The sequence below is a fragment of the Suillus fuscotomentosus genome, assembly GCF_016647785.1.
Source record: "Suillus fuscotomentosus strain FC203 chromosome Unknown F5891scaffold_249, whole genome shotgun sequence".
Taxonomy (NCBI): Eukaryota; Fungi; Basidiomycota; class Agaricomycetes; order Boletales; family Suillaceae; genus Suillus; species Suillus fuscotomentosus.
In genome coordinates this window covers 43,858-55,220 of record NW_024539761.1, presented here as the reverse complement: position 1 = coordinate 55,220, position 11,363 = coordinate 43,858, and the positions used below count along the sequence as shown (strand labels likewise).

Genomic DNA, 11,363 nt, shown 5'->3' with positions numbered 1-11,363 from the left:
ATACTTCTAGTACGACTGCGAGATGAGTGGACGGAATGCAAGAGTAAACGCTGTGGGCATACCGTTCCTTGTCCACTGCGCATTTCGAGAATCCGCAGTCGTTGACTGCGCCGATCAAGATCTATCCAAATTTAGCATTTTGTCAACCACAAAAACATTTTCTTGAATTCACTTGATAATTGCAAGCACTTTATTGTAGGCTATCACAAAGAAATACTTTGCTGCTAAGTACCAATTCCTTGACACTGACGGGAACCTCTAGGCGAAAGTAGCAGCCGTGTAGTGCCGCAGGCTCGCAGCTTGGCAGTCACGGGGTGTCCTTGTATTCTTTTGGCAGGCTCACAGTCGCGGATACACCACTCCAACGTTGCAAATCGCCAATCACGATGAAACAGCAGTCACTGTCCGCAGCCTCGCACACCCGCTGTCAAGGGCCTCCAAAGAGTCCAAACCGATCACAGGCACAGTCAATTGCCTCTATTTACACTTTGTTATGAGTGGTGATTACCAAGTACTATTTTGCGGTTAGCTGCGGAGATAACGTGCTCACTGCCGTATAGAATGGACCCGCGACAACGCCGCTGCTCGGAAAGAGGTTTCCAACCTCACCCTGGAGATTGCCTAGCAATCCCCTTGATTACACGTATAGAAGGGTACTTTACTGCTATATGAAGTTCCTGTGACTGTCTATGCGAGGTTCAAGTCTCATTTCTTTACAGATACAACAAGCCTCCCACAAACAACCCCTTCTTCCTCGAGTGCTCCATTACCAGGAGTGATGGCCACCGCTGACGATAATACTGCGAATAGTTAGCTTCACTGCTAAGCAAAGAAATTCAACAGAGTCAACGCACTCGCTACCCGTACAGAATGTCGATGCATCAGATGCCAGCCACGTCACTACACCGCGCAACTCGTCAGGGCGTCCGAGTCGACCCAGAGGGTTCATACTAGACCACACATCGAAAAGGTGCGGTTGTTTGTCCAGATATGCTGCAGTCATACTATCACAGCCATCATGATTTAGCATTGCAATGCAATTAATCGCGAGACGAACCTGGTGTAGATATGTCCTGGAGACAACGAGTTGACGCGAATCTTCTTTTCGCCAAGTTCGCAAGCCATGCTACGAGCCATCTGCAGGACAGCTGATTTGGAGCTGTTGTATGATACCCAGGCGTGGCCCTACACAGGGTCAGCATGCAAACATGCCCATAGCGATTTTTGGGAGATGCGCACCCTGTTAGTGATACTGCCCGACATTGATGCGATAAGAATGATGCTGCCACCGCGTCCGAAGCGCGACATCTGTCTGCCAGCAGCCTGCGCAGTGAAGAGGACACCACTGGCGTTGACATCCAGGACCTTTACATTGGCGTTGATTTCAAAAACTGCCGGTGGAGAGCAACTTGTCGACAATCACCCACCTCCCTGTACTCCTGCGCCGGGTATTCCAGACAGTCTATGTGCGACTTGAGAATACCAGCCGCAGCGATGCAAAAGTCCATTCTTCCTTCTTTATCACCAATCTCCTCCGTCTTTTTCCAAAGCGCCTGCTGATCAGTGACGTTCGCGCTGAAATACTCCAGCCGGGAGTTATTCCCTAGCTTCGCGACGTAATCTCTGCTTGCGATCCATTCATCTGATGGCTTTTCTGGAAGATCAAAGCAGTATACGATACGTGCACCAGCCTCGCAACATGCAAGAGCCATCTCCAGGCCAAGACCCCTATTTCCGCCGGAGATAAGCCCAACGCGGTCGGTTAGCGCGAACTCGTCGAAGATCTTTGGCTTTGGTGTGATGGATGGGTCTGCAGCGGCCTCGAGGGCAGCCTCGATACCGAGTTTACCGAGAGGAGATGCGGATTGAGCTGGGAATTGGGAACTGTAGGAAAATTCAGCTTCCGTTCCATGCAACATATTACCTGGATAGATAGATCGAAATAAACACTTGGCACATCTTACCTGGACATGATAGATGATTGCGACGGGTTCGTCCCAGTAACGTTAGGGGAAACGATCACGCATGAGGGGTCTTTATACTGCATAGATCTCCATCCCAATAAGGTTCGACCTTCTGTGAGCTCACCTGACCATAATCAAGGCAAGATGCGGCGTATGAATAATGAAATCGGTACTAGATTCCGAATTACTTCGTGACCACATGAGCATGAAGCATCAATTTACGGAACGAAGTGGTCTTCCTACAGCAGATAGTGAAATCTAAGAATTGAGGTATCCGCGTTATCCGTGTTTGATCTGATAGTACAATTCTAGTTAGGGGATTATGGGCTTCCATTGATGCATTGCTTCCTGCATCTGATATCATATGATATTGAATCCATAGTGTAGTACTTTACAAGCTAGCGGACGACATGAAAGACAAATCTCTGCGTGTAGTATTGTAAACTAGAAAGAACGGAGCTCGTTACGTGTGTGGAGCTTAGTCTATAAGAATGGTCAGTGCGACTTCTAGATAATGAATGATACGCACCTCAGATATAGTACAGACAATAAAGGGGCTGGGAAAGTATCGACGAATTAACTTGGGCGACGAAGGCAAAAGAGAGAGGCACCTATACAACAACAGTCAACTACAAGGGCTGCAAAAGTAACAATGAATTAACTTGAGAGATGAAGACGAAGTAGGGAGACACCGAGAAACAAGCACTTAGCGAATTACGATATAGCATCAGAGTTGACGTCCGGACGACCTCTGTACCTTGGCATCAAGCTTTGGGTGCACCAACGAACCATGGCGTGACAAGGGCATTTGCGCGTCTGAGGAGATTGACACCAAACCAAGACGACAACGACTCCCCGTTCCACTGGTCTGCCATATGTATTATCTTGTCATCATCATCCAAATCCACAACGATGATAGACTCAATTCGCTAGAAAGAAGTGAGCGAAGAACATGAGTACTTTTCTCAGAAGTTAGCCGACACTGTATACCTTTTTGAATCCTATGTACCGTAAAGTATATTCTTGCGTTTGCGAGTAGATGAGACGTTTCGGCAAGCGAGTAAATGACATGACTCGACTCGAGATTGTCTCTGACTTTGAAAAAATCTTAGGCTGAAAACCTATGAGGCTTTGACATTTTACTCGAAAGCACGATTACTCGCCATGGCAAACCACTACGTGAACGACTCAGATCTTGGCAAGTATATCATGAGCTGGAGAGTCGTACCTGAGGAGCATATTGCGCATAACCCTCGCATCTGACCAAAGGATCCTACCAGAATGAGAGAATCGTGGAGTTGAAGAATGGCATGAAGCTGACCTCAAAAACTGCATCGGGCCTCCAAGTTCTCTCAAGAATCTCCTTTGACGGCCGACAACAGTAGAGCTCATTCAGGTCAACCATGATGCGATCTCGAATCATGTCGTCCATGGGTGGGCTGGGCTTTCCATTGGCAGGAGACACGATAACTTGATCGTCATCCTCAGACACAGGCGCTCCAGAGTAATGGGCACCCCCAGCAGCGGAGTAGAAGATGTCTGGAATCGGAAGAGGTAGCTGCAATGTCTGACGGTGGTGTATCATTGTGGGTGATGCTGAATCACTGCTTTTGCGTGAAGTAGCGTGTACAGAGGATGTTTCCTGTGAGGTAGTCATTTCCGGAGCTTCAGACGAGTCTGCAACTGCAAGCTCAAGCTGTTGTAGACCGACTCCACACCTACCCCAATTAATGTGGGGTGACCTAGGAGATAAGATAAGATAACAGTGGCAATGCTTTCATAATATAGACGACTCCAAAGTTCTCCCAAGTACATATACATAGAATCAATTCAGAACTCAATTCGGCTCTACCATGCGGTATATCCACCGTCGACAACAATGCTAGGAAATATTCACGTCAATGTTCACATCTCCGAAAACCAAAACATTCTACCCACTTGCTTCCCGTGCAAAAACTCGATGCGTCAGATGCCAGCCACGTTATAATTCCACGTAGTTCGTGAGGCTTTCCAAGTCGATTCATAGCGCTTTGCTCTGACCATATAGCTTGAAATTCCGGTCGCGCAGAAATTATTGCTGTCGTCATGCTGTAAACTTATGCGTCAGAGGGTTTTGGAACACAACTTGAACACAGAACGTACGGTGTCTCAATATAACCTGGTGATAACGAGTTCACCCTGATGTTGTTTGGTGCAAGTTCACATGCCATGACACGAGCCATTTGTATCACTGCAGCCTTGCTAGTACTGTACGGAAGTACTGGCGTGTGCTGCAAGTGTAGCAGTCAAGGGTATGTAAGCGAGAAGAGCTGAGCTATGGTTACCTTCAGAGCAACACTGCCAGCGATGGAGCCCAGGAGAATAATGCTTCCCGGTGTTTGGAACCGATGCATTTGCCTTGCAGCAGCTTGAGCACTAAAGAACACTCCTTTGAGGTTTACAGCATAAACCTCTCACGAAGTTGAGCTATGTTCTTACGATCAAATACAGAACATCGACACACCTCTTCGAGCTCTTCTTCTGTATACTCCAAGCAAGGCCGCGCGGCTCCAGTGACCCCTGCTGATGCGACACAAATATCCATCCTCCCCTCCTTTGTTGCAATTTCTTCTACCGTTTGGAGCAGCTTTTTCTGATCGCGGACATCATTAGTCACATATTCGAGTCTTCCTGCACCCTCAAGTTTTGCCAGGCTCTGGCGAGCGGCGTTCCAATCTTCACCTGGCTTCTCCGGGAGATCCAAACAATATACTACACGCGAACCAGCCGTAGAGAGCGCCAATGCAGCCTCGAGTCCGAGACCACGGTTGCCTCCAGTGACAATCGCAACCCGGTCTGTTAATGAAAAATCTCCCAGGCCCTCTCTTTGGATTGCGGGCGTAGAGTGCAAGGAGGCTAACCTGACTCCACTCTTGTAAATAGATGATACATGTGAGCGCCGCAAGATTGCTAGGCTGGAGTAGCTGGTGATTGACTTCAGCATGTTAGATGTCGCTTTATCGTGGATACAGGATCAGGTGAACCATGCCTCGCGCATATTAGTATAGACGAGCCTCAACAAGCGCCAGTCTATCCCCTACAGGAGTAATTGGCATTCCGAGTCCGAAATAGATTGGCTCCTTATCTTTCTAAGTACCGTCCAACGTAACGGCCGCCGCAATTGTTGTTCAACATATGTACTAGTACATCGTTCTACGACCCCCGTTAAGTATAGTCTCGGACGAGCATGTGACTAATAATAAGACTGCAACACGCAAGGAAGAGATTGTTACCACGTGAAAACGGGTATCATCCCTCCAATCAAGTCACTCCGGCACACAACTTGACAGCAGGCAAGAAGTTAACTACCCAGCGTCTCTCAACCATGACCCACGAGTACTCTTGGTATGCGCCCCAGTGGAAGTATGATTGAGTAATCCCATGCAAGTCCGCTAGCTGTTGAATAAAGATAGTCATGCAGATCGGAAACAGTATGATATGATTGAATTGTAAGCTTCGTGACATTACATGATGTATCCCCTTGCTCGATCAACGAACATTTCCACAAACTAATCGACAATGTATGACCTAAAGATGTTAGACGGTGTGCGGTGTCTCCTTCCCACTCTCTCCTAACCACCGTTAGTATTACCTTGCCACAAGCCGTATGCCTTCCCGGGTGTTGTTTGCCAGAGTCGAATTGTACCTGTGATATTATACCCATCAATATCGTCCAAACCATTCTGTTCGAACAAGTCTCACCATCCTCTGAAAAGTAACGTAATTGACGCCTAATCAGATAAGAATGTTTACGGTTAGGAGGAAAACATACCGCTGCCGCTTGCATATACTTCGCCGTCAGGGCTAAACTCGACGCAGTGGACAGGTCCGTGATGTCCCTTCAAGATTTCCCGCTCCTCGCCATCCATTCCATGGACTCTGACCCACTCGTCACCGAGATTGCCTGTGACAAAGCGGTCTTGAAGGATAGGATGAACGGATGCGGATGATGGCGAGTACGCTAGGTTGAGACTATGTGTTGGAGTACCACTAGGTAAAGCAGGTATGAATGCAACAGTTTTTCCCGATGTCACAACCAGACGCTTGGTTTGCGGCGATAGTTCCATCGAAGTTATGGGATTAGGGAATGTCATAGTTGTTGTAAGTTTTCGTGTTCGCAGGTCCCACCATCTGTACAACATTATCGTCAGTGGCGTTCTGTCGAGGTTAGTTATTATAACAAACTTGATGATACCATCATCTCCAGCCGATACACCAGTATGTTCTCCAACCCAAACTACGCTCTTCACAGTTCCATCATGGGACGGTAGGCCAACATCGCCAAGGAAGTCTGCCTCCGCGTCTGGCCGTGCAAGGTCAAATATTCTGACCTTCTTTTCTTGACCTCCAGTAAGAAGGTGAGAACACGTCGGAGAGATTGCCACAGTTCGAACGATATGGTTGTGAGGGAATGAGTGTAAGACATCTCCTGAATACGTGTCCCAGATTTTCCTTGGTTTTAATTATAATTAGCAAGGAAGGAAGTAAGGTGGCAATTGGAGCGGCAGACTCACGCAGTAAAGTCAGCGCTTCCTGATGCCGCTCGCGAAGCATCCGGAGAGAGTTTTGTGCACCATACTGCACCCTTATGACCCAGAAATGTGCCTATCCAGTCTCCGGTCCATTCTCTGAGCATCGGATTGCCATCTTTGCAGCTGGACACAAGAAGATAGGTGCCATCGTCTTGGAGTGGTGAAAAAGAGAGGTGAGTTACTGGGCGTGTATGACCAGGTGCCACGAGAGGCACAGGCTTTGGGTGAATAGACATAAATCGATATCGTTACTGATGGGTTCGTGATATCTGTTCGTGATACAGGCGCACTGCGCTCTGGTCTTTACAGCGACGAGAGTATGTACAACATTACACAGCGGACAGTGCAAAACAGTTGCTACACGTGACCCATTTACGGCAGCATAGGACCTTGTAGTTTTTGAGGCTTTCTAGTTGAACCTATACTCACTGGGGCCAGGCTTTCGCAAATTACAAAGAATCGATCGTTCAGGTCAGTGTACATATCTCTCGAATTGATCGTTAATGATACAGCCAGGGCGTGGCGTAATACTATCAAATTAGTCTGTATGTCGCCATCGAATGTGCTGATGGTGAAGCCTCTGACAACCTGTCACCCTGAGAGGAACATCGTCCTAGTTGATAGCACAGGATGACATGGCACTCGCATTGTGTCGCGTTCACACAAGAACTTGCTTGCCTGGCAGGTACTTAGTACCTGTAGTACTAGGTCCACTCGGACTAACATTACGATTTACATAACTAATTTCTACTTACTAGGAAAGGCTTTCTCCACGAGTATGCTGTCGCCATGTGTGAGTGACTTTCTACACGAGTCTCACGCTGTTCCGGGAGGCGGGAACGACTCTGACGGAGTTGTACCTTGCAACGTAGTGCAGCCGCTGTTACTGCTGCCTCAGGGCAATCGTCGTCGCTGGTGTCAGATTGAAAGATACGCTTTGCGCCGACTCCGTGCTGTGGCTGCGGAGTCAGTGCCTATGTCATGAACATGACCCGCTCCGCGTTTTATTTGCCCCTGGACCATTGTGTTCGATGGCACCATCACATTCATCGCGGTGAACATCGTATCTCAGTAATAAATACTACTCAGAATAGATAATGATCGATGAATTTCAACTCAGCGGATATAAGTCATATGGTAGACAAATGCCTGAGGCCTGAATCCTCTGCAAATCTGCTTGTTGTCGCTAATTCGACCATCAATGGCGTGCTTAGTTGACATCAAGGCGTGGTATGCTTCACAGAAAGAACGTATCTTGACAGATCAATTTGGACTATCGCATCTATAAAATGGACACCCGCCTTCGTTTGGCTGGCCATTCTTCGCGACATCACAGAAAACTGTATAGGCGACCGTCCTACGTTGCGAACCTAGTGATCACTTGTCGTTTGGAGCCAGTCTTGATTGCCTTGAACAACTTGAAAGCCGCCGAATCTGCTGCATTTGTCCACGCTGAGCGCCCATCTACCCATAAATATCTACCCGAGCCTCTCATTCCCGGTGGGCCCATTTGAATCGGAGCCACTGACTCGGAGTTCGACCATGCTTTCGACAGCAAAGCGTGTTGGCAATAGAATTATCGGAAACCCCGAGCAGACTGTAACCACAATCTCCACTGAAACCTATTTGAAGGGCATTCAAGTTGTGAAAGATCCAAGGCATGAGGTACGAAATCCTTACTTTTCTTCACCCTGAATACTCGATTTGGATGGTCTTATTCTAGGCGGTGAAATACTTGACCAGTCTTTTCCCAATCTTTGGATGGATCACCCGATACAGTAAGACACTGCATTTTTCCGTCAACTTGTGACAAGCTCAGGCTAATCATACACGTTTTCAGATTTGGGATGGCTCACTGGCGACCTTATTGCTGGACTTACCGTAGGGATGGTGCTAGTCCCGCAAGGAATGTCATATGCAATAGTAATATTCTGTCTTAAATCTTGTTCTCGTTGATTGACAAGCCTTCGTAGCTTGCCTCACTTCCTGCGCAGTACGGTCTGTATTCATCCTTCGTTGGCGTTCTTATATATTGCGTACGTGCACGCTACTTTGGATAATCGCGGCGCTAAATTTACTCCTAGTTCTTTGCGACTTCGAAAGATGTTTCTATCGGACCAGTGGCAGTTATGTCGCAAACCGTGGCTCAAATCATTATTGCTGTAGATGCAAAGTACCCTCATAAATGGGCTGGCCCACTGATAGCCACCACGTTGGCCTTTGTTTGTGGATTTATCGTACTCGGGATTGGCCTCTTGCGCATCGGCTGGATCGTCGAGTTCATACCCGTGCCAGTAATCAGTGGGTTCATGACTGGATCTGCGATAAATATAGTTGCAGGTCAGGTTCCTGCCCTCATGGGCATTACCGGGTTCAGGTAAGGGCGTCAGTCATTTCGAACGAAACGCAATTTGCGACCTATTTCATAGTACTCGAGCTGCCACGTACGAAGTTATCATCAATACTCTCAAGGGGCTTCCCCGTGCAAAACTAGATGCCGCCTGGGGTCTCACAGGCCTTTTTTCGCTCTACGCAATTCGCATCATTTGTAACCAATTATCCAAACGGTACCCCAGACGAGGTAAGCTGTAATCTGTGTAGTCTTCCTATGACGAAACTCTTATGGTATCTTTTCCAGCCCGACTTTTCTTTTTCATCTCAATTACAAGAAATGCTTTTGTGGTGATAGTGTTGACCTTAGCTTCTTGGCTGTACTGCCGACACCGTAAAACCGCCTCCGGTAATTATCCGATTGCCATCTTGAAAACTGTTCCCTCAGGATTCCAAAACGTGGGTGCGCCTGTCATCGATGGCGAGCTCGTCAAAGCTCTCGGGCCACATATCCCTGTCGCCACCATAATTCTCCTTCTTGAGCACATCGCCATTGCCAGATGTAAGTCACCGATCATCTGACCGTTATGCCCTTTTGACACGCTACTTGCAGCATTTGGACGGGTCAATGGATACAAGATCAATCCCAACCAGGAGCTCATCGCCATAGGCGTCACGAACACGCTCGGCACTATATTCCATGCGTATCCCGCTACAGGATCGTTCTCCCGCTCTGCCTTGAAGTCAAGTTCGGGTGTGCGGACTCCTCTGGCTGGTATTTTCACTGCGATAGTTGTCCTTGTTGCCCTCTATGGCCTTACCCCAGCCTTTTACTGGATCCCTAACGCTGGCCTTTCAGCAGTCATTATCCACGCGGTCGCTGATCTTGTCGCGTCACCTTCCCAAGCATTCTCTTACTGGCGCGTTTCCCCCCTCGAGTTTCTTATTTGGTTGGCTGCAGTCCTGGTCACCGTCTTTTCGTCTATTGAGAACGGCATCTACACCTCCATCTCGGCATCGGTTGCCTTACTTCTGGTTCGCATCGCACGCCCTAGAGGATATTTCCTCGGGAAGGTTACACTGACACGTAACTTAACCGAGTCACGAGAAATCTTTGTTCCGTTGCGTAAGGATGGCGTAACAAACCAATATGTCAAGGTTGACCCTCCTACTCCGGGTGTGATCGTTTACCGCTTTGAAGAAAGTTACCTATACCCCAACTGCGCCATCATTAATTCCGTCATTGTTGATCATGTGAGGGAGAACATGAGACGTGGGATTGACTTCAGCACGATAAAGATGGCCGATCGTCCCTGGAACGATCCCGGACCAACTCGTGGCAACTCCCTGAGTGCAGAGGCAGCCAACAATGAAAAACCTGCTCTTCATGCGATTGTGCTAGACTTCTCTGGAGTGTAAGACATCTCACCTTGGTCTCCTTCTACCAATCAACTCATTTCTTATTCCCAGATCTCAAATTGACACCACATCTGTCCAAGCTCTCGTAGACACGCGGAACGAAGTCCAGAAATGGGCAGACCGTCCTGTAGAGGTCAGTCGGAGTCATCCCACCACGCTGCCTAGCTAATGTAATGCAATACTACAGTTCCATTTTGCTACTATTTTATCACCCTGGATCCGGCGTGCTCTGGTAGCCGCAGGTTTCGGCATCGGTACCCCAGCAGTCGAGCTCTCTAACGAGATTGCACCTGTTGTATCCCACCGTGGCGGTCGCCGTGATAAATTATTGGATGATGCCTCCAGCGTAGGCGTCGAAGACATCGAGGCCCACAGCGAGTCTGTCCCTCCTACTTCGGGAACAGTGCCCATTGTCCCCGTTGAAACCCCCTTCTTCCATTTCGATCTCATTAGCGCTGTCCGCGCCGCGGAGGCTGGTGTAGAGAAACCTCGCGAGAGAGCTAAAACTCCATCGCTACAAATCTAGGCTAAGTGTATTCTACATCAGGTAACCGACGCGAAAATGATAAACTTATAAAATGCTTTATCATGCTTACCTGAGTTCTCACAATCAGTACGTATACCGTCGCTGATGCTGAAAGCTAAGCTTTCAGTATTTCACCTTTTGGTGTAACGGTTATGCATGGGCGGCGGGTTGACCATGTTACATATGTATCATAATTGTACTCCGCATTACAAAGCTTTAAATACCTGGACCACATGGGATGGAAACGGTTCAATGTACATTCTTGGTCACCTTGTACCAACAAGGTCACTATCACCCCATAATTGTGGCTGAAGCGTACCCAAACATTGAACCCGTGGGAAACAACCAAACAAATCACAGCCACATTCACTGCGGAAACGAGAAATTAACCCGATAGGGTTGAGGTAGAAGTAGCAACGGTAAACATAGCATAACTAGACAATAGCTAATGTGCGAATCACTACCGCTTGAAGTAGAGAGAAGTGACCATTCGAGATCAAATCCCGAAGTGGGTTATACCATGTGCGCTGGGGTAGGATAGCCGGTTTTACT

The 11,363-nt window shown here is 48.0% G+C and overlaps 5 protein-coding genes across 5 annotated transcripts; 1 reads left to right on the top strand and 4 right to left on the bottom strand.

Moving 5' to 3' along the window:
• Nucleotides 1-661: 661 nt before the first annotated feature.
• Nucleotides 662-2,025, bottom strand: F5891DRAFT_1081873 (uncharacterized protein). Its single transcript, XM_041363438.1, has 6 exons — nt 1,965-2,025; nt 1,428-1,884; nt 1,240-1,365; nt 1,058-1,185; nt 855-1,004; nt 662-800 (listed from the first exon to the last, which is right to left on the bottom strand). Exons 1-6 carry the CDS (start codon nt 1,970-1,972, stop codon nt 767-769), a joined length of 903 nt encoding a protein of 300 aa, XP_041216677.1. The 5' UTR covers nt 1,973-2,025; the 3' UTR covers nt 662-766.
• Nucleotides 2,026-2,655: 630 nt separating this feature from the next.
• On the bottom strand, nt 2,656-3,705 carry F5891DRAFT_1081871 (uncharacterized protein). Its single transcript, XM_041363437.1, has 5 exons — nt 3,286-3,705; nt 3,193-3,237; nt 3,128-3,139; nt 2,955-3,077; nt 2,656-2,893 (listed from the first exon to the last, which is right to left on the bottom strand). The coding sequence occupies exons 1-5, from the start codon at nt 3,619-3,621 to the stop codon at nt 2,729-2,731; spliced, it is 681 nt and encodes a 226-aa protein (XP_041216676.1). The 5' UTR covers nt 3,622-3,705; the 3' UTR covers nt 2,656-2,728.
• On the bottom strand, nt 3,706-5,072 carry F5891DRAFT_1081867 (uncharacterized protein). The gene is made up of 5 exons (XM_041363436.1): nt 4,468-5,072; nt 4,289-4,414; nt 4,107-4,234; nt 3,903-4,052; nt 3,706-3,846 (listed from the first exon to the last, which is right to left on the bottom strand). The coding sequence occupies exons 1-5, from the start codon at nt 4,945-4,947 to the stop codon at nt 3,813-3,815; spliced, it is 918 nt and encodes a 305-aa protein (XP_041216675.1). The 5' UTR covers nt 4,948-5,072; the 3' UTR covers nt 3,706-3,812.
• A 36-nt stretch (nt 5,073-5,108) lies between these two features.
• F5891DRAFT_1156340 (WD40-repeat-containing domain protein) lies at nt 5,109-6,985 on the bottom strand. Its single transcript, XM_041365215.1, has 5 exons — nt 6,518-6,985; nt 6,189-6,455; nt 5,776-6,134; nt 5,706-5,711; nt 5,109-5,649 (listed from the first exon to the last, which is right to left on the bottom strand). Exons 1-5 carry the CDS (start codon nt 6,769-6,771, stop codon nt 5,576-5,578), a joined length of 960 nt encoding a protein of 319 aa, XP_041216674.1. The 5' UTR covers nt 6,772-6,985; the 3' UTR covers nt 5,109-5,575.
• Nucleotides 6,986-7,723: 738 nt separating this feature from the next.
• On the top strand, nt 7,724-10,987 carry F5891DRAFT_1081853 (sulfate transporter family-domain-containing protein). The gene is made up of 11 exons (XM_041363435.1): nt 7,724-7,835; nt 8,007-8,200; nt 8,259-8,313; nt 8,376-8,458; nt 8,509-8,571; nt 8,620-8,912; nt 8,965-9,116; nt 9,174-9,428; nt 9,480-10,281; nt 10,337-10,418; nt 10,473-10,987. Exons 2-11 carry the CDS (start codon nt 8,078-8,080, stop codon nt 10,809-10,811), a joined length of 2,247 nt encoding a protein of 748 aa, XP_041216673.1. The 5' UTR covers nt 7,724-7,835; nt 8,007-8,077; the 3' UTR covers nt 10,812-10,987.
• Nucleotides 10,988-11,363: the final 376 nt, after the last annotated feature.